General features: G+C 34.3%; 1 protein-coding gene across 1 annotated transcript; it reads left to right on the forward strand.

Moving 5' to 3' along the window:
- The first annotated feature begins 998 nt into the window (after positions 1-998).
- Positions 999-20137, forward strand: LOC137923626 (synaptic vesicle glycoprotein 2C-like). Its single transcript, XM_068766850.1, has 11 exons — positions 999-1154; positions 7275-7388; positions 8918-9079; positions 9835-9997; positions 12588-12709; positions 12970-13214; positions 14355-14506; positions 15027-15162; positions 17308-17597; positions 19154-19281; positions 19733-20137. The coding sequence occupies exons 2-11, from the start codon at positions 7295-7297 to the stop codon at positions 19780-19782; spliced, it is 1542 nt and encodes a 513-aa protein (XP_068622951.1). The 5' UTR covers positions 999-1154; positions 7275-7294; the 3' UTR covers positions 19783-20137.
- Positions 20138-22522: the final 2385 nt, after the last annotated feature.

Here is a 22522-nt window from a genome sequence, read left to right on the forward strand (position 1 = left end):
TCTACTCCAGAAACTCTGCTACCAGGTTCCATAGTATTTCCAGCCCATAGACGTCCACTACAAGGTATAGAGCTCTTCCAAAGATATATATATGGGAGGATACACCATAATCGCCAGTTGGCAGGTGGATTGGCGATCGCAGTGAGATATTATGGTACGCAAAAAACGCTGCTGCCCATCCTCTGGAAACTTCTTTGTGAGCAGAGGTAATCCTGTATAATTAATGCACAAAATGTGAATTATATAAGACTGAATCCCGGGAATGGAACGCGGGACTTACGATCGCAAGATACAGTTCTCTGCCGCCGGGCCACCGCGGCTCACCACTTTCTATACCAGCCGTATTTAGCCACTACCCATTACCCATAACTGAACACAGAATAGTTCTATGTATTTGCCCAATTTTATTTTCGCTTTTATTATTCCGTAATAAGTACAATTGTGAAATTTAAATTAAATGTTTTTGAATATTACTTCATAAGTATCTTCCAGTCTATACAAATTACATGAAGCAGTGGTAGCTCAATGGAAAAGGATTGAGATTTTCGATCCTAGGTCACGGGTTTGATTCTCAGATACAGTCCTTTGTAAATCACATGTTACGCATTAATTGTATAGGATTTCCACTGCTTACTAACATGTTTCCAGAGGATAGGCAGTAGCATTCTCTGAACAGAATAATACTAAACATATCTGCCCCCCCCCCCCACGGATGTCTTTGGGGGAGGCCTTGTAGTGGGCGTCTATGGGTTGAAATGACATGAAAACACATTACAAATATATGTTAAATCAAAATCGATTCTTGAAAAGGCCATCCGTTTCTCCAAAACCGGGATTCACACAAATAAACACAATACAAATAGTTAACAAAGGCTTTATAACGAACACACAATTCTTCTGCTATTTTTAGAGTTCGCGATAGAACAACAGCAAATATATGTGCGCAAACAGTACATCATCAGATGTTTATTTTAACAAATACACCGCCTCCCATGACGGAGCTGAAAGATTGTGACGTATCCCGTGTGAGATATATAAGAGAAACTTTCCGTAACAGTTCGGTATTGACGGAGAAATCATAGAGACATCAGGCGCACCGCGTACAAATTATAACAACATTATAATTACTATAGAAAAATAATAATTTAGAGAAGGTAAGATTGAACAAATTATTAAATTAGAATATTATTATTATTATTTATTACACACGGTTACATATTCGTACCTGTATCGCAAAGGTAAATAAAGAGATAGCCCTTGTTCCATTTTCAAATTTCTAAACCTGGAAAAGAAACTGCTATAAAAGTATACAGTTGATTACAGTTTTAACGGACTATATAAACAAAAAAAAATAATTAGTTTAATTCAAGTGTTTTTAAATAAATATGGTATAATAGTTAACATCGAATAATGGTAAATATAACAATATCAAAATTATATTCTGACAACTCTCTGAATTTGTTTTCTCTGAAATTTTCGTACCGAATCTTTGAGAGTTAAACGTGAAACAAAATTCGAAAAGAAAAATCGATTGATACCTTAAGTATATGAACAGAATGTGAGTAGCATTTAAAATAAATAAACATTTCATCATCAAGGACATCCATCACTGAAAAAGTTTCACTATAGATTTCCAATAAGAGTGATGGGAAGGGGTCTTCGAATTTCTTTTCCAACGTTTTGGACAGCCTAATAAATTTAAAGTTTTCCAGACTCATATTCAGTTGCTTATGGTATCTTAAAAATAGTAAAAATTAATTACATGTCCAATACGATTCTAGATACTTCAAATTAGTAAATATTAATTGTCTTATACATATTTATTTCTGATAATGTATCGAAGAAATGAAATATCTAATCCGGTAAAACAATTTTAACAATCCAGATATTCGTACTTAGCTAATTGTCACCTTATATCAAGTGAAGCTATCAACGCAAACGGAGATGTAGAATTTATTATCATCATCATCATTTCATCATTTAGCGCGTCCACTGATGGACATACCCCCCCCCCCCCTTACCCCCAATAAATTTCTCGTGGGATTGATAGGAAAAGACCCACACTCGGTGTCTTCCGATGATACTAAGAAGATTGTCTTTCTACTTCGTAAGTGGACATCTTACACTACCTCTAAGCCCTGCGAGGGAAGATGCTATCTGAAAAAATACTTTAACTTTGACTTTCACGCCCAGATTTTTTTTAATAATTAAGAACTTGACAATGCTTCCGTGGTCTTCCGACAACCTTATCAAGGCTTTATTTATAGAAGCCTCTTGTTACCGATGCCTTATACAGTACAGGAACATAATAAAATCGGTTTTTTTTTCAGTATTCATATTATTTATTTATCTTTCTTCTTTCATTATTCACAGTTTCTTTCATTCATCCAATTCTTCAACCCGTTTCCACTTTGCAAGCCACTCTAAACCTTATCAAGGTTTTCTGCCTACCTTATTAGTAGCTTTCTACTCTGCGCTTGCCAGTTCGTATTCTTTACTTCAGAACCTTAAGGTTCTAACGGCCATCTATTCTACGCGTCACGTAGACTGCCCACTCCCACTTCTACTTATCTGGTCTATATCGGTTACCTTTGTCCGTATACAGATCTCCTTCACTTCTGAAGTTCCATAAGGAAATTCCGAACACATCTTTTCCATGGTCCGTTGATCGTCTAAAGTGAGACTAACATTTTTGTCACAAAAGTCATGTAACATTAATCCATGACAAAATAAATCGTAATGCAATTAACTTAAAATTGATGCAGAAATTTGAAATACTAAACGACCGATTTAATGATCTGTGTTACCTCGTTATTATTTTGAACGTTACAAACTTGGCAAACTTGACACGAATCTAAGTAAACCTGCATCGGTTCATGTTATTACACGAATCACGACCTTAATGCCACTTAAGTTCATACAAACTTTTAAGTATATGTATATTGTAACGTTGTAAGTTATCGTCCCATAAATCTTAGTTAAAATTTTAACCAAAAAAATATAATCACGAGAAACGTCTCATAAATCGCAATACAGCAAAAAATTGTTCAACCCTTAGCGGGTAACGGTACGTCTCAAGTGGCGTGGGGTCGTGGGAGCATGCTATTGGTTTAACGGATCTTTGTTTTTATAACAAAAATTCCTATGCGCCCGCGCACCAGCGACAGCAGTTCACATTTGCCAGGCAGAAGGATCCTGGCCTCGGTCGCGTTCACTAGCTAGGTGTCTTCTCACGCACCGACGCACACTCTTTGTGTCGGTTGCGTTCACCAGCTACGTGTCTTCTCACGCGCCGGGGCCAGTTAGAATTTACGTTATAAATTCACGCCTTGATCCTATTCATTCTCCGGGCATCATTTAGTTCACGCCACAACCTTTACATCGTCTCGCACCCCAAGGGGTAAGTGTTGAACAAATATTATGAAGACATCATTTATCTATAAGTTAGAGCTCAACATTTTGTCTGTGTCCATAGTTCCATCATTATGTATTCATTATTACTTTTCAATTTTTTTATTTGTTTATCTCTCCTATTCTTGTTTTACATGCTTTACATTTGTTAACTCCGTTCTGACAGTAAACAATCACATCAACTGCTTTCGGTTTCTGCCCTTCCTTCATCGCAAGCCATCTCCGGGTTTACTGTCAGCGGAGGAAATTGTACATATACTTATATATGTATATCATAACTGTGACATTTATTCACAGGTGCGAGTTTTAGACTGCGAGTCTTATACTGCAAGGTTTACACTGCAAAGTTTATACTACAAGTTTAAGACTGCAAGTTTTACATTGCAAGTTTTAGACTGCAAGTTTTACACTGCAAGTTTTACACCGTTGAAATTATATCACCGTGCACCTGAACCGACACATACTGCAACCTATCCGGCGCTCCCTGCTCTCGATTTGCTGCCGCCTGACCAGTCCTGGGAGATCGTGCAGCTGCCTACCACCACCACCAGGGGAGTACCGAACTGCGGTGCAAAATTAGACCAGGCCTTTTTTTTATTGCCAGCAACTATTTCCTCTTATAACGGCACACTGGCGCCCTTAACGTGGTATTAAAAGGTCTGATTTTGCATTGTAGTGTAGTTATGTGATTGTTTTTTTATTTAATTAATTTTGTAAAACGTTATTTTTGCCTTTTCTACTGCCAGCAACTGAAGTGTACATCCTTCACTTAAAAAAGTTTTTGTTTAGTTTAACATACATTTTGTTCTTATGTTGTAACTTTTTTTGCTTCTGCTATTTTTTCCTAGGACCGTACACATTAGTTGCAGTTATACGCATCATTTTCATATTTTTTTGTGTTATTTTTTTTAATTCTTATACTAGCAACCATAACGTTCGTTAGTGAATTTGTAACAGAACGGAGTAGATTAAGTAGAATACTTGTTCAACACGTTCCTTATTGTGGTGCATTTAATTTTTTCTTCTTTCTCTCTTTACCAATTTATAAAAGCAGGTTAAACATGGCGCTATTGTTAACAACTTACGTAAACAAATCGCTACACTGGGTTCTCTTTTTCCTTCTGAGGATGTTTTATACTAATAGAGTCAATCAAATTTCGGACGATTCCGATAGCGCAGAAGACGTGCTTGTTAAGACATACGTTATTCTTGATTCTGTATATAAAATGTATAATTAAAAATAATTCTCTCTTATGTATTAGAAGTATTGGCCGGTAAAAATGTTGGAACATGGCACATACAGGATTTAAAAAATAATAGGTTTGAATAAATAACAAACATAATGCGACACAACATAAACTAAAGCATTACCATTAACCGCGTAATATTTCGTTTGGGTTATTAGAATGAATCTATAACCTTCATAATTGTTTGGTCGCGTTAGTAATCCTTATAATGATTACTATTGCTAGTTTGTTTGCGAGAAGTATGAAAGACTGAGTTTAAAAGGATAAAAATGAAATTGTTATCAATAAGTTCGGATTTTATTTCCTTTAAATGAAATAAAATCCTTCGGTGACGCGCGGGGTAATGTAACGTTGTAAGTTATCGTCCCATAAATCTTAGTTAAAATTTTAACCAAAAAAATATAATCACGAGAAACGTCTCATAAATCGCAATACAGCAAAAAATTGTTCAACCCTTAGCGGGTAACGGTACGTCTCAAGTGGCGTGGGGTCGTGGGAGCATGCTATTGGTTTAACGGATCTTTGTTTTTATAACAAAAATTCCTATGCGCCCGCGCACCAGCGACAGCAGTTCACATTTGCCAGGCAGAAGGATCCTGGCCTCGGTCGCGTTCACTAGCTAGGTGTCTTCTCACGCACCGACGCACACTCTTTGTGTCGGTTGCGTTCACCAGCTACGTGTCTTCTCACGCGCCGGGGCCAGTTAGAATTTACGTTATAAATTCACGCCTTGATCCTATTCATTCTCCGGGCATCATTTAGTTCACGCCACAACCTTTACATCGTCTCGCACCCCAAGGGGTAAGTGTTGAACAAATATTATGAAGACATCATTTATCTATAAGTTAGAGCTCAACATTTTGTCTGTGTCCATAGTTCCATCATTATGTATTCATTATTACTTTTCAATTTTTTTATTTGTTTATCTCTCCTATTCTTGTTTTACATGCTTTACATTTGTTAACTCCGTTCTGACAGTAAACAATCACATCAACTGCTTTCGGTTTCTGCCCTTCCTTCATCGCAAGCCATCTCCGGGTTTACTGTCAGCGGAGGAAATTGTACATATACTTATATATGTATATCATAACTGTGACATTTATTCACAGGTGCGAGTTTTAGACTGCGAGTCTTATACTGCAAGGTTTACACTGCAAAGTTTATACTACAAGTTTAAGACTGCAAGTTTTACATTGCAAGTTTTAGACTGCAAGTTTTACACTGCAAGTTTTACACCGTTGGAATTATATCACCGTGCACCGGAACCGACACATACTGCAACCTACCGGCGCTCCCTGCTCTCGACTTGCTGCTGCCTGACCAGTCCTGGGAGATCGTGCAGCTGCCTACCACCACCATCAGGGGAGTACCGAACTGCGGTGCAAAATTAGACCAGGCCTTCTGCCCACTACCCTTAGTTAAATAATTAAATACATATATATTTTTCTTTGTGTGCCTTTTTGTTGCCAACCGCTACCCGTTTATAATTAAATAAATATATTTTTCTTCTCTTTATAACGGCACAATATGTATTGCATAATATCATGCTCAACATACGGCTTCTCAATACTTCCACAAAAGAAATCACAAGGTTTATTTTATTTCTAAACCCATCAGAGACTGGACACTAGCATCATCATTATTTCAGTTGTAAGACGTCCAATTCTAGACGTACACCCCCCCTCCCAGCAACCCCCCCTAATACATCCAATAATACCAGTAGGAATGGACCTGCATTCAGCATCTCCCGATGTCTCGTTAGTGAACGTACCACACTACTTTAAAAACCTCTGTGAGATAATTACCTATGAGTCTTATTTATTTACTTTATTGGAGATAAACATTAACAAGAGGCAGTAAGAAAGTAAAAACTTAGAAATATTAAATTACTTACGATTGTTACCTTATAACTATCTAACCAAGAACATTTAATGATTTAAAGTCAAACAATGATAAAACAAATAAAAACATTACTAAACAGGGATCAAAGATCCAGCGCATTCTGCAGATCCCACTGCAATAATTACAAGTCACAGCAAGCCGTTACGTTCCAATGAGGTTTAAATTGAGACGAAAGGTGTGAAAATATGAAAAGGCTATTTCAAAATTTACTCTCACAAGATCAAGTTCTTCGGTATCAATTTAGATCATTCTTCTCCCTTATTCTGATTCTTAATCTAAATTGACGCGACTTCAATACAGTCCTTGTCAGTAACAGTACGCTGTCATTTCATTATCATCACCAGCGCTGAAGTCCTTCACTACTTGACCTTAACCTCCATCATAAATTTCTAATAACATGTATTGAAAGCTTCCTACATTCAAAGTTTTGACAGGACCTTAACAAGATCATATCACTTTTATTTAGATGTCACTTTTAACCTCAAAATCCTATGCAAAACTTTAACGTTTAAGCTTGCGACATTGGGATAATAATACGTTTTATTAACCCAGTAATGCACCATTTAAACTTTAATTTTTTTCATTCAGAGTTTTTTGAGATATAACGGCTTTAATTCTATCCTTTGTGTGCACAAAAGAGTTTTTATATAAAGTATTAGTATATGTTAACAAAAATTTTGACACCTCTATTTAATATTATTATTTTGTTTCCAGTGACTTTCAAATTGATCGCAATGGGTGTTAAGGAGAGAAATCAAAAAGTTTTTGATACGGAGAAAACGAGATCATTAGATGCTGGGACTATAGAAGATGCTTTAACTGCTACAGGTAACAATCTTGTACTGTTTAGTAAAGAATGACTTGGGCAGGGAACGTTCAGAAGTATAGAAAGGTTATCCTACTTGAAAAACCTTTTGTGCGAAGTAAACCAAGTGGCTATTCTATATGTAATGTTTTTAAGGAATGCTGTTATAGGCAAAATTATATAGCTATTGGCATACCTATGGGAGTATCATATCAAGGTCAACATTGTTAGGGCGTCGTTAAGATAGGTTAAGAGACTTACTTTTCTTTACTTAAACAAGATGACATACGTGAGAAAAGAAATCAAAAATAATAGCAATTTTAGAATAACATACTACTGTGATCAAAAAGTAAGGTGAAATTGTAATTTAAAACTCCCGGACATTAGGAAAGCAGGTAACATTTTTCCCTAGGTTGATAGGAGTATCTATAACATACTCCAAGCGTCTGTTTGTCATCATTTGGAATATAATTTGACTCAGAGCAAACCGTTTTGAAGGATGTTTTTTGTCTCATACGCGTCAAATCTCGTCAAGAGTCAAAAACTCGATTGACTTTATTCCGCAACCACCGTATTCGCCTGATTTTGCTCCGTACGACTTCTGGCTATTCAGCCAATGCGGGGACGCCGTTCTGATATCATTGAAGAGATAAAATCTGAATAGTACAGTTTTGAAGATTTTATCTGAAAAATACTATTCCGACTGTTTCGACGACTGGATAAAGCGTTGGCAAAAGTGTATTTTATCTCACGGATTTTACTTTGTAGGGTTGAAATTTATTTAGAAGAATAAATAGAGAATTTTCATTTTATAATCACGTTATTTTGGATCTATCATGAAGGTTCAACTGTCGCAACTACAGTAACATCAATTAACAAATATGTGTCCATTCAAATTTTATCTTATAAATCTTTTTAAATTCAGAACCCTGGAATAAGAGAGGTGAAGTTTATCTAAAATTAAATAATATGTTTGTAATCTGATCGAAAAGGTCAGTTTTGTTTTGCTCCATGGTCAAGGACTTGATTATCTTTGCTTTATCTTTGTTTGCAAGATCTTACTTATATATAACTATATGCCTTTTTATAACACAAAAGATTATTGGAACTGTACATATAATTAACGCATGTGTCAGTGTAGTTATGTATTTTTCGTAAATTGTAAATAGATCTTGCAATACAGACCTCTTCTTGTGTCTTGTATTAATTGTGTGGAAAAATTGTAACAAAACAATTTGAATTGCTAAAATGCCTACACATAAGTTGATTTAGATTTATAATAAATCACCGATTAACATTCGGTTAATAGATATATTAAATTTAAAGAGCCATCTCATTTGATTTAGAAGTTGTTAAAATGTCGATTAGCCTATATATAGGTACATGTGCATTTTAAAAACCTTTATTATTTACATAAAAAAGACTTACTAGTTGATAGCTAAATAATAAGTCCAATCTAGAAATAATAAAGACTTTATCATTAACAACATCAGACGAAGAATAAATCATATTTTACTGGATCAATGTGGGTTAAGTCAACGTGGATTTTCAGGTTTTGGCAAGTACAACTTCGGACTCCTGCTCATATGCAGCTGGACACTCCAGGCCATGGGCATGGACCTGTTTGGCACCAGTTTTGTTGTGGCTGCAGCCGTCTGTGACCTGGAGTTGACAATGCAACAGAGAGCACTTCTTACAGCCATGCCTCTTGTTGGTGAGTTATTTTATCATAATTATCACTTATAGAGATTGAAATTATTTGCTAATATTAATCTTTAATATGAAAGACTTTATAACTTAGCCTTTTAATGTAGCTTGGAAATTACTACTAGAGTATTTTTAAAAGTAGTCACTGATTAAAAAGCGTCTAGATTCCTTCCTTGGAATCTTCTCGAACCAAGATGCGATTTAGTTCCTCGTAAATTTATTAACAGTAGAGGGATATGATTATAAGACCTCAATTAAATTCTTCTGGCATTCTCTTGACGTATATATACATTTATAATCATTTTAGTATAAGATCTCTCCTTCTGGAGATAGGCCTATCACATAGATTTAGAAAAAGTTGGAAGTGGCGTGCAAGCGTTTTCGGGCGACCTTAATAAGGTCATTTGGTCAACTTGTGGGGCACTTTCTACGCTGCGGTTACCGATCCATGGTCTCCACTCCATATCCTTAATACCTCAGTGGCATTCTGTTCTGCGTAAAGATGATAGTCTTCAACCTGCGTATGTTAATAGTGATGTACCTGTATCTATGATACGGAAACGTGGTCTCTCATATATGGTCTAATCGGCAAGCTGTCCGTCCCTCAACGAGCTATAGATAGAAATATGTTCGGGTTTATCAACGAGATCGAATAAGGAAGGAGACCAAATGAATGAAAGTATCCAACATAGCTCATCTTAAAAGAGGAAAATAAAATGAATGCCACAGATCTATAAAATGTATACGTTTTCTATCCCACAGGTGTTGTCGCTGGTGCCCAGCTGTGGGGATACATCTCTGACACCAAGGGTCGGCGTCTGACATTGATACTATCAATGTCCATCGGCTTTATCTTCGCGGCGATGAGCAGTTTTGCTCCAGATTGGAAGACGATGGCTGTACTGAAACTGATATCTTCCACATTGTAAGTTTCAAGTTCATTATATTTTACACTTATAAATTAATTCATATTTAATAGGTGGCGCATAAGTAACATCATAAAGGGAACGTGACATAATTTTTACAAATGGCGCCAAATGTCACTGTACTTTTATATTTAAGACTTAGATATATATAAAGAATTATCTGTCAATAAGCGATGAAGTATACCTATATAAATCATTCGTAAAAATTAATTAAGGCATGTTTACATTATGACATTACTTTTGCACCATCTGTTACTACACATGAAAGTCAACAAGTTTTATAGTCTTAATCATTATTCGATATACAAAGTTTTTACAAAAAGAGCACATGTTCAAAAAGCTTTCAATGCAAAAATTTAAAAAAATGTCAGAGAATGTTTGTGTGCCAGGGGTTACTATATGAATGATATGTTTCTCTCTGCGCTAAACCCTATATCCGTTTAATATTATATTTTATACACTGTTTTTTAATAAATACTTATTTATCGCATAGTCCGAAAATAACAGTGATTGTAAAGATATAGTCAAAATCTAGGAGTATAGAAAATTTAGACCTCAAAATAGGTCTTAAAATATATAATTATATATAAGAGAATATTTCTCTTTGACGTTTCTCTAATGAAACCATCTGTGATTATCTCGATAATTTATCTAACAAAGTACATGATAAACATTGTATCTTATTAAAATATACCATAAAATATGTTCGGAAAATCGTTAGAAAATTAATTTATTAAGATATAAATACCAACGGTCTAGGCACTCAACTCGCAAAATATTCATCGAATTAAAATAGCATCATGCTATTTATAGCGTTGCTATTTCTGTTAAATCTCGCTTGATACTGCGGGCTTAGATGCTAAAAATAACAACACGAATGGAAACAAGTTGGAGGCTACACAGATAAGACAAACCTCAGACAACGTTGCAGATAAAACTATTGTTACAAATTTGACGTAATATCTGTCACGTGGCCCTCGTTTAGGAGCGTATATATATTGCGTTAGATTTATTCGTTGAAAAATTCTGTTGGCGTTGTTTTGTCTTTATATCATTACCTCTTTACGACATACATTTATTATTATTATTCACATAGGATCATGTCAATTAATGGTTGATTTACCATATCCAAAAACAAAAGGTTTGAGAAATATTTATTTATTTATTTAACAGTTATACAACTTATGTATAATGGCGAATTTAATGCCGAAGGTTTTCTCTACCAGTTACCCGTTTGGACAGTGCAGTGCATTAACTTGTCTAATTAACGAAGGTAGGTGAAACAATATAATATCCTAAAAGAAAAAAAATTAAATAAAAAAATAGTCAAATCAAATTGAGAAGGAAAAGTATCACTAAGATAAAAGAAACATCTTATATAAATATATTAACGGATACTAACTATATTTATTTATAAATATACCATAATATATATATTTAAAAATCTACATATATAATAAAATACAATTATCGTCATGATTCTGTCAGCTTGTCAAGCGACAGCTTCCAAAATCTTCGCTTCGCATACTAATATCGAGGGGGAGCGCATTCCGGAGAAGAATAGGTCGTATTTCGGAGGAGTGAATAAAGTCGCCTATGTGGGGACATCTAAGTAGACGATTGCTCAAGAAACTAAGTGTTTTTTATATAGTAGTTTTTTGATATACTATCCATTTTAAAGCTTTTAGCTATAACATAGTGAAAGGTTTTATTTAAAAAAAAAACCTGAATTCAAAGTTGAACGGTATCAAAAGAATTCAGCTCTTAAATATTATAGAATTTGAAATAATTCGAGACTAACATGAACAAGATATTTTTTAAGTTGTAACACGGATTGAACAAATCAAATAAATATATGATAACAACGGCGCGTGACTCCACGGCATACAATTAGCTAACTATGTAAATAAATCAGTTCAGTCCTCTCTGAATTAAGAGATCAGGTCAGGGTGACCTGTCAGATAGAGATGTTACTTCTGAGAATTCCATGGATTCCCCGTGCGGGTGATGGGTCGATCGCATTGTAGGGGGAGGGAGTACGGTGATAGGGGCTGGAGACCAGACAGCTAGAGGCGCTCGCCTTCGCGGATATATCTGGCAGTCTGCCGCAGTAGCTTTCCGTGACCTTGACAATGTCGTTGGTATATCTAGTGAGGGCCTATCCACGCAACATATATCGACAAATGGTGACCACCATAGAACATTTAGGCCCTAGTAAAATTGACTGAAAACAGAAGGAAACCAGACTAAGAAATAGAAAAAAGGGTTATACTTGCAAAAGTCAAAGGAAAATGAATTAAAAATTGAATATAGTAATAACTTAGTGCCAAATATTAAACAATAAAAGAAATGACATGTCAAAAGTAATCTGTGATAACATATATAGTATTGTTATAATCAATATACCCTCTGTATATTGACGACGAATCTAAATGCGTTACATATGACAATAATCTATAATAAAAATAGAAGAAGCGTTTATGTACAAAGTAATTATGTGATCTTAAATTTTCGAAGGTAAAGAAGTTTATATTAAGCGTACATTCATACATTCAGTTATGTATACATTACTGCCTGTCTTCTTCACAGCACTTCTGCCAGTAATTCTGGGGCATACACTCTACTGGGCGAGAGCTGTCCAGAGAGAGCGCGAGGAAGATCGATGTTGCTTTGTACGTGTTCACTAATGTGCTCCCAAGCGGTGGTAGCAGGTGAGTCAATTGAAAAATGCTGAAATTCTAATAAATTCTAATATATTTAGCTGACCTTCGCCTGTTTAACAAACTTAATAAAGGCCCCTTTACCTCCCTTGGGGGTAAATATTCATATAATACATTCTAAATTTATCTCTACTTGGTAAATGAAAATTTCCTGCTAAATTTCAAATGCCTATTCTATGGTTTCAGCGCATTCCACCTAGTGGCCCGTGTTTTACACAGTTAATAATAATCTAAAACGTTTACATTTCCAGTGTTCGCATACCCAATTCTGCCTTTGAACTTCGTGTACTGGATCGACTTCTTGGGCATCACGTACCGACCTTGGAGATTGCTAGCCTTGGTGATGTCCCTTCCATGCGCGGCGACCGCCTGCCTCCTGAAGTTCTTCCACGAGAGTCCCAAATTCCTCGTATCCAGAGGCCGAACGGATCAAGCCCTAGAAGTTCTGAAGGGTATATACGCGACAAACACTGGAAACTCGCCAAGCAACTTCCCTGTAAGTAAAATTTATTCGGCAAATTTAAGGTAACCTAGTTCAAGGCATGTAAAGAAATATTCAGATTTATTTTTTATATTATATATTAGGATTTAAGTTTCAAAACCACAACATCGATTAATAATAACAATATTACTATTAATTATTATTATTAACTAGATTATATGTGTACCTAACAAATAAATACACGGTTACAAATAAATAACTTAATAAGATGTTTCAACAAGAAAAAAAGGAAGTCGAAAAATCAAGGTGATTTCATGTGTATTCTACTAGGATAAGAAGACGTCCATTCGCATGATGGGCAGGCGACCTTGTCAAGGTCACCTCAAAGACCTGGATACAGGCTACTATAAATCGATCCCCTTGGAAATCATTAGGAGCCTATGTCGTTGACTTGCGGTTAAAATTATAGTGATGATGAATTTATATCAAATTAGGCTCTTAGGCATTCTTCTTTGACTCTTGTAACTTATTACGTATTGACCCAAAGTGGAATAAAAGACACGTCATATACGAGTTAAATGAAGCTCTCTAATATTTAATGGATACAGGCTTTATTTTGCGGAAGTCCATCCTAAGTAAGAAAAGGACCAATATTTAGCCACTTCCGCACATGCAGTGGTAGTCGTGCAACAAAGTGCAGTGACAACTCTCACTCTGTGTTTGGTACTAATCGGTGTAACATAACTCCTGAAGATGCCTCCTGAAGGGCTGAAACACGCGTTAAGTGATTTAACGGTGGTAGTTGTGTAATTCGCATTGTTTGCCGCATGCGCATTTATCAGCGGGCTGACGGGCGGTGCACTTTGTTGCACGACTACCACTGCATGTGCGGAAGTGGCTAAATATTAGTCCTTTACTTACAAAGCTCTTTGAGGCCTCCCACTATTATTGCGCTGCTCGCATCGATTGACTTCCTTAACCTTGCTGTCGGTCCACCTAGGGCGGTTCCTACCGATGGCGCGTCTACTGGCTTGCGGTTGCCATTCAAGAACCTTTTGGCTCCAATTGCCATGGGTTGCACGAACAAACATATACTACCAATTCTGAAAAGTGAGGTCTTTACTTCGAGCTACATTGGTAACTTAGGTTGTGTTGATCTTAAATCTGATCATGTCAATATTTATTCTTATTCAGATCACGAAGTTACTAGTGGAAGATGACCAGAGCACGCTACTGGAAGATTCGTTCGTGAAGGCAATGTGGGAGCAAACAGTAGCCCTATTCCGGCCGCCTCTTCTCAAAGAAACCTTGAGGCTTTTCTACCTCGTCACAATTATCTACATGACGTAAGTTATTAATAATAAATTTTATTGATTGACGTTATCATTGTCATTTCAGCTAGAAGACGGTTCACTACTGGATACGGTCAACTCCCATAGATTTCTAATAAGACCTGGTAAAACTGGCTGGCTTCTATCGTGGTCTCTACTCCAGATTCTTATTTCCCCAGCTGTCATCTGGTCTACATGTGGAATGCCCACTGCTACTTCGATTTACCAATACATCTATGAATGTTACTTTTATTCTAAGTAAGAAAAGGACCAATACTTAGCAACTTCCTGCCCGCCAGCCAGCGGCCAGATCAGCGGGCTGGCGGGCGGTGCACTTTGTTGCACGACTACCACTGCATATGCGGAAGTGGCTAAATATTGGTCCTTTTCTTACTTAGGATGAACTTCCGCAAGGTAACGTCTGATTTCATTAAATTACTTTTACTCCTCTACGAATTTATCGACATACAAATATCAAATTTTTATGTTTATTTTTACGTTCTCTCTTTTACAAATTATACATGTATATTTACAGAGGGAGTGGCTTCATTCTATGGCTGCCTTACATCATGAACAACCTGTTCTCTGTATTGGAGGCTGGGGGCGGCGCAGGAATGAATCTTTGCACCGTCATACGTTACTCTACGGAACGTGTTAGCGGAAATGAAACTGTAAGTTTTATGTTGTACGGTATATTTTTCAGTGTCTTTATTTTTATACGCATGTAGCAATGGTAACCTAGTTGATGACACCGTATATCCATCACCGATCCGCAGTTAATGATGATATATTACTACCGGTATCTCTACTTAACAATTACTCATATAACCACGTTTAAATAAGAGAATTTTCAACAAGAATATTATAAATCAAGACGAAACTAATTCATATAAAAACTCGCAAATCCAGCGGACTTTTTACTGCGAGAAATTGTTGACCTGCAAATTCCGATTAAACAAATTTTAATGTAACATATTTCAGAGATATTCCAAAAAAATAAAATAAAATTGATATCGTTAAATTCTGACCTATGCATACGTTAAGCAAATATTTAAATATGGAACCACTCAATTGACAAACACGCGAAGTTTAAAACGAAATATCGAACGCGTGGCTTCAATGCTCATTATATTTTTTTTTTCAAGTCCATGAAACTTTAAAAAATTCATTGATAAATTTTTTTAACTTCAAAAAACTAATTTACCAATTACGAGTTATAACGTGACCAAAAATAACTAGAAAAATGTTATTCAACTATAACATTAAAATTTTTACAGTTAATCTCATTTTAGCAACATGGCTTTTTATTTAGTTAACATCTCCGAGCTGGAGTTAAGAGATGTGAAATCGGTTCTATTGGATTAAATCTATTTTAACATACAGAAGCAGCTAATATCTAAATACTTGAATTTATAATTATGTTTTGTAATCACTGTCCTGTTGTATTAGCATATCTATTGAAAACAAAATTAATTGTTGTAAAACCCTAAACGTTGCTTTATTCAACAAAGAAACATTTTAATTACAAGTAAAGTCAAGGACATTTCGATAAGGTTGACAATTTATCGTTTGTTTTAAAGTGCAAGGCGAATTTAAATACAATGATAATTTTTTAATTAAAAAAAACATTGTTTTGTAACTGCTTCTGATATTTCGTAAGTAATGCTAGTTTATTTTGATGATTATTTTTGTCCAAATGATTGTATATGTATACAAATCTATCGCACTATTTAATGTTATTATTATCTATTTAGTATAATTTTCAATGACTATTTATGAAGGAAGCATATTTCTAGTAGTAGACATGCTATGATTTAAATAATGATGAAATTGACTAATAAACGACATAATAATAATGACAGTACAGCCTAATTTAAATGTAACTAAAAAAAATTAACAACCAAATGCTGCCTATATTGGTCACATTGGACTTAAAGCCCTGAGAGAACTTTACAGTGGATGAAAAAGCCATAACGCTTGTACACCTTTCTGCAATCAAACTGTTTATTGCAATCACTCTAAAATACATTAATTTATGTTTTCTATAAGAATATGACAGGTCAATAACTTCTAGCAGTAGTTGGCAGGGACAAAAAGTAGACATCTGAATGTTTACTTTTTGTCTGTGAGAAGTTTATAAATGATGGTCAATTATATGTGTAAATCTTTAGAGTGAATGTGATGATCATTTGTGATCAAAAATACATAATATTTAATGGATTTAGGCGTTACCTTGCGGAAGTCCATCCTAAGTAAGAAAAGGACCAATATCTAGTGCCTGTTCTGTGTTTGGCACTAATCGGTGTAACATAGCTCCTGAATATGCCCCGTGGAGGGGTGAAACACCTGTTGAGTAATTTGGCGGTGGCAGTTGTGTGATTCGCATTGTTTGCCGCATAGGCATTTATCAGCGGGCTGGCGGGCGGTGCACTTTGTTGCACGACTACCACTGCATGTGCGGAAGTGGCTATATATTGGTCCTTTCCTTACTTAAAAATCCATAAAGCTTGAACGTCTTTTTCCAATCAACCTGCTCAATGTAGTTACTCCAAAATACAATAATAATTGTTTTCTATAAGAATATGATAGACTAATAACTTCTAGCAGTAAAGTCTGCAGAATCAGAAAGAACACATTTAAGTGTTGTTAACGCTTTTTCATACTATATTACCATCATGTTATTTGTTAGTTTTGAAACCTTTGATTTTTAAATGGAATGTACCAAGTCATTTATATATTCACTCATTTAAATCTGTTACACCTATTTCTAATCATCCTATATAAAGAAGGAGACTAATCGTCAAATTCTCTTGTAGATGATTCCAGAATCATGCGATGATACGATACAAGAGACTACGCTCCTCTCAGCGATGATGTACGGGGCGCTCGCCAGCTCTTCCAACCTCATCCTCTCCCTCACTTGTGGTGGAAAAAAGAGGTTCGCAATGATGGGCATCCTCGCAATGTCCGCTGCAGCTGCTGTCCTCTTGAACTTGGTCCGAATCCCCATCGCGGGAGGAATATTTTTCTTCTTCTTCCTTATGTGCGCACTCTCCATGGGCATTCTTAGCGTCTACTTCGTGGAACTCTATCCAACGCATTTGAGGTAAGATAAATTCAATAACTGCTCTATTGAAATATATATGTATAATAATTTCAACATAAACTAAATATTAGAGATACATACATAATTACAAACAAAGATTCAGAATAAACCCATGCATGTATTAAGTATTTTATCAAAATGTTGACGTATTGCCAGACACCGACATCGAGGTCACAGATAAAATATTACTTTATTGTTCCTATTAAATTAAATGTCAAGTTAATTTTTTAACAACCCTCTTCGAATAAATTCACTACTTATTCGATCTAAGCGATGAAAAATCTAAAGATAGATCTATGTATTACTTTAGCGAGAAAGATGAAATATGTCTTCTTCTATTAATCCGTCTATGATCACACATGATCTCCTATAAAACAGCGATATTACCTGACATTTAAAAACTCGAGACAAACTCGGTTCAAAATTTTGATCTATGATAAGAACTTTCAAAACAGTGTTTCCCAAACTTTCGTTTCCATTTCCCGATTAAACCTTTCTAAAATATTTTCTCCCCCCAATTTAATGTAATTTTTATATTTACGGGACCGGAAATTAATATCGCTTTCTTAAATTAAACTCGTACGACTACATTTTAAACAAGTTTTTATTTTCAATGAATAATATATTCACATTCGTTATCAACAACCTTTTGCCATCTAGTATACAAATATTCAATGCCGGAGCGGTAAATACCAATCGGTTTTCCTGTTAAATATGTCGACAGAAACGACATTACTTTTGGTCCCCATAATATTAAAGCGAAAAGAATTAATCTTATGTCAATTCTATTTTCAAATTTCTACCCTGTGGGGCGTGGACCCCACGTCTGGGAACCCTGTTCTAAAATCTTTGTTTAAACCCTATAACATTAGTGATTGCATCTTGTATTTTTATTACGTAAAAGATTAATAGCACTGCTATTCCCGAATAGCATTTTTGTTTTTTTTTTTATTAAACACTTAAACGTATTTAATTATTTGCTATAAAGCTTCCAGTTATATTAACATAGAAAATTAGTTCCAATTATATCATCTAGACCAGAGTTCCCCTACTTTTTTGTGTCGCAGACCCCTCGCCATGTTTTTCCGTGTTGGGTAGACCCCCTACTTACCCGATGTTGATTTCCTGTAAATTTCTAACTGTAGTGAAGTTTAGTGTTAAAAACTTAAAGTAAAAACACATGTTAATTCATACATTTATTAATTGAATTCAAATTAAAACTACTCAAAATAAAATTTTGTATCTGTTATGTAAAATATACGTAACATTAAATTAACAAATTTTTTACTTCATAGGTACTTTTATAAATAATGTAAATGTTTTGATATTATAGGGTTGTATGATGTAAGTAAACAGGTACTATCAGTGTATGTGTTATGATCTACTATCGTGGACCCCCATTTTCATTTCATGGCCCCCCGAGTTTTTTTCGCTGACATAGACCCCTTGCAGGTTGTCACAGACCCCTTGGGGTCGATATAGACCACTTTGAGAATCACTGATCTAGATTCACAAGCATCTTTGATTATTATAAATAACGTTATGGTATCCCACAGAGGTATGGCGTCGTGCCTGTCAGTGATGCTGGGGAGGTCCAGCGCATTCTTGGGCGTCAATGCAATTGGAGCCTTAATATCTGCCAACTGCGAAGCGACTTTCTACGGATGGTCATTCCTGTTACTAAGTGAGTACAGACTCTTTTCTCTTATGTTCTAAAAAACAAATTTAGCTTAAATGCTATTAGCTGGCGGAGGTGTTATCGCTGACAGCTAAAACAGCTTATAGATATAGATACTGCTGCAAACACTATACTAGAAATACGTATTTTAAATTTAAAAAAAATAATAATTGAGTTTTATAATTCAGGTGCAAATTTATTTTAAATTTTAAAATAATGATACATTTTTATTATTAATTTGCCTTTAATGTCTTAATCATAAATAATAATAAACGATAATTTTGAACTTTAATGCAACAGAAGTTTTGCTAGTTACATAAGATCATTCAGAATAAATTATTAGATGCATTTATATTTCATTTAAAGAATAACTACGAAAGATATTTAAGAAATCAGAAGGTTTACGTGTATATATTATATGTGGTTTATTTTTGTTAACAATTTAATTTTTCCTCAGCTGCAATCGCATTTTCCTGGTACCTACCACGAGATAGAAAACCAGCGTAATGAGTAAGTTAGACATAATTATTGGAACTTAGTTATTTAAGTGAAACTTATAATTTCCTTAGCTACCGCCTAGATTGAAATCGAATGTCTAGTGCAGTGTTTCCCAATGTTTAACCCACACCCAATAGGGGAGAATTTAAGCTTTTCGCTTTAATATAAAAATTATATATGTTACGGGGTTGAGCATAGGTATTTTAAAGTGAGCACGCTGAATAAAAGGTTGGAAAAGCTGACTTAGTGTGATACAATTTGTAAATATCGATGGAAGTTTCTAGATGAGTTTAACTTTTTAAAGGTTAGATGATAAGCTTTTTTATTAGATGATAAGATGATAAGATTTTAGTAGTAATTCATAAGCCTAATAATATTTGATTATATATATAATCAAACTGGAGATTAAAAATGTACAAATGTAATAATTTAAATAAGATAAGTCTTTATTACTAATTATAACTTATTAGATCATTAATGTAACAGATATGAGTAGTTATTGATATTTGAATATCGAATTGAACACAGTTTAAAATTTTAAAAATAGAATGCCGATAGAACCAATTCTAAACATAGCTATGTCATTGTTATCAAACCAACGTCAACATAGTTAAAATGTGTAACTATTAGACTTTGAATTAAAATGTTCTCTTGTAAAATTTCAAAAATAAAATTTTAGTAACCACAGAAAACTGTATGATACTTATTGTGTCATAGTAATGTTTTAATATAAAATTTTATTAATAACTTTGTTACAATGGTTAAAATGAAATTACTGAACGCATTACAAATTTGATAATACCGATATATGAACATTTCAAAATTTGAGCTGTGGTGGCCCAGTTGTGATTGGTAAAGGCCTATGACTTGCAATTTGCGTCTGTAGGTTGAAAGATAAAATAATTTGTCATAAACCATTTGTGACATTTTATAATAGGGATATTATTAAATAAATAAGTATAATATTATAAGTAATTGAATTGCATAATAATTTGTACGAATTCAGAGTTTATATCGCGTATTTACGAAAGTCAATTCAGATTTTTTAAACCTGTATCAAAAGCGATATACTTCTGTATATTTAAGTACCATAAATCAACCTTAACATATAGAGAACTGGTGCGTTTTTTTAATTCGTTTTAAAATTGAATGTAACGTGATTACGTTTGCGAATATAGTTTGACAAAAAATAATTTTTTATCTGGCATAATAGAAAGAATATTACAGAGTATATAATTATTTTTTTCAGTGGCAATTATTAAAAAAATGTTCTAAATAGTTTTTAGCATTGTTCGTTGACGTTGATTTATGGGACACTCGTACATATAAGTGTACATGCAAATATTTTTATTGTAATACATTGTAATAGCTATGTGTTCACTAGAACCGACCTTTCTTACTTCCTGGACTATTTTAAATAAATTATTGTTAATTAAATGCACCAAAATAAATACTTTTTGTTCACGGCTTATGGCGTCGATACTCTATCATAAGTATTTTAAATTTAGTGTAGATAAATCCGATAAGAGGTTTTTTGTCAAAAGATAATATGCATTATTCTTTATAGATTACGGGCTTGTGTTGTATATTGCAAATCGTTTAATTATTTTATGTTGTAGCATAAAAGTTTAATAAACTTTTCAATGCATTTATATCTAAATTAGGGTTTTCTAAGACTGTTCAAATTTCGAATTTTTAAAAAAGATTTAAGATTTCAATGTCTAAATTTAAGAATTCAATTGAAAATTTTTTAACTTGTATAGAATTTTATTTTTGTAAATAGTTATATGCATAGATAAAGCATATTTTTGTACGTATGTATTTTTGTATATAGAAATAAAATTGTGAGGATTTTATAAATAAAACATACTTAAATGTGCATCGACTTTTTATTTTTTTAACTCATATCATAAATCAATCACTTAAAGATTAGTTCTGGCACAATTATCGTAATATACAGGATGATTGATTATAGGTGTAAAGCTTTGAAGGAGTAAATGTATAGCTCTGTTCTCAGCAAAAACCTTTAAAGGTTTTAAATATATTTCTAAACGACCTTTGTATAATTATCACTCTAAAATTATTTTCGTTTTTTTCTTTTTTGGAATGCTACAAGGCTATAAATTCTGGCTATATACAAAGTCTGCAGGGACAGACAGTAAATAATAATTAATTTTAGTATTGTAATATCCTAATTTTTGAAACGCTTTTTTCCTAATATATCATTATTATATTATTTACTATTATACAGTAATACGCCGCTTTACGCGACCGCATTATACGCGGTTTCACTATAACGCCAATTGCAAATTTCGCGCTCAAATGCCTCGAATTACGCGAAAGAGTGCGTATAAATATAATGTAGTCATCAACTTCTCTATGGTCGCGGGATCCCCGCTTCCTCTGAATATTCTCTTTGAAGAATCAGGAATTCCCAGTCCTTCGACTTTATTCTACGGGGTTATTGAGGGGTTTGAACTTGAAGATGTCGCGGTAGAAGATCTCGTAGAACTTGTAGCAACGCACGACGATCCTCTCAGCAATGAAGATCTGATCGAGTTACAGAATAATCCTATCTACGATGAGGAAGAACAATTAGAAGAGAAAGTTTTATCTTCAGGGGGAATACAAAATGCACTTTCAAAAATTTATTCAGGTTTGGACATATCGCAGAGTATAGACAATAATGATGATCGTGTCTTGACCATCTGTCAAACAATTAAAAACAGTGTTGGGTGTTATGAATGTA

The sequence above is a fragment of the Battus philenor genome, unplaced genomic scaffold (assembly GCF_028537555.1).
Source record: "Battus philenor isolate CCGP_79_NKW_IND1 unplaced genomic scaffold, ilBatPhil1.0.hap1 SCAF_10, whole genome shotgun sequence".
Taxonomy (NCBI): domain Eukaryota; kingdom Metazoa; phylum Arthropoda; class Insecta; order Lepidoptera; family Papilionidae; genus Battus; species Battus philenor.

Bases quoted from the DNA above. Each gene is read 5' to 3' on its own strand.
- LOC137923626 (XM_068766850.1), top strand. From the start codon at position 7,295: ATGGGTGTTAAGGAGAGAAATCAAAAAGTTTTTGATACGGAGAAAACG. The intron at 9,998-12,587 runs GTAAGTTTCAAG...TCTTCTTCACAG, and splicing joins AAACTGATATCTTCCACATT to CACTTCTGCCAGTAATTCTG. The intron at 13,215-14,354 runs GTAAGTAAAATT...ATTCTTATTCAG, and splicing joins ACTCGCCAAGCAACTTCCCT to ATCACGAAGTTACTAGTGGA.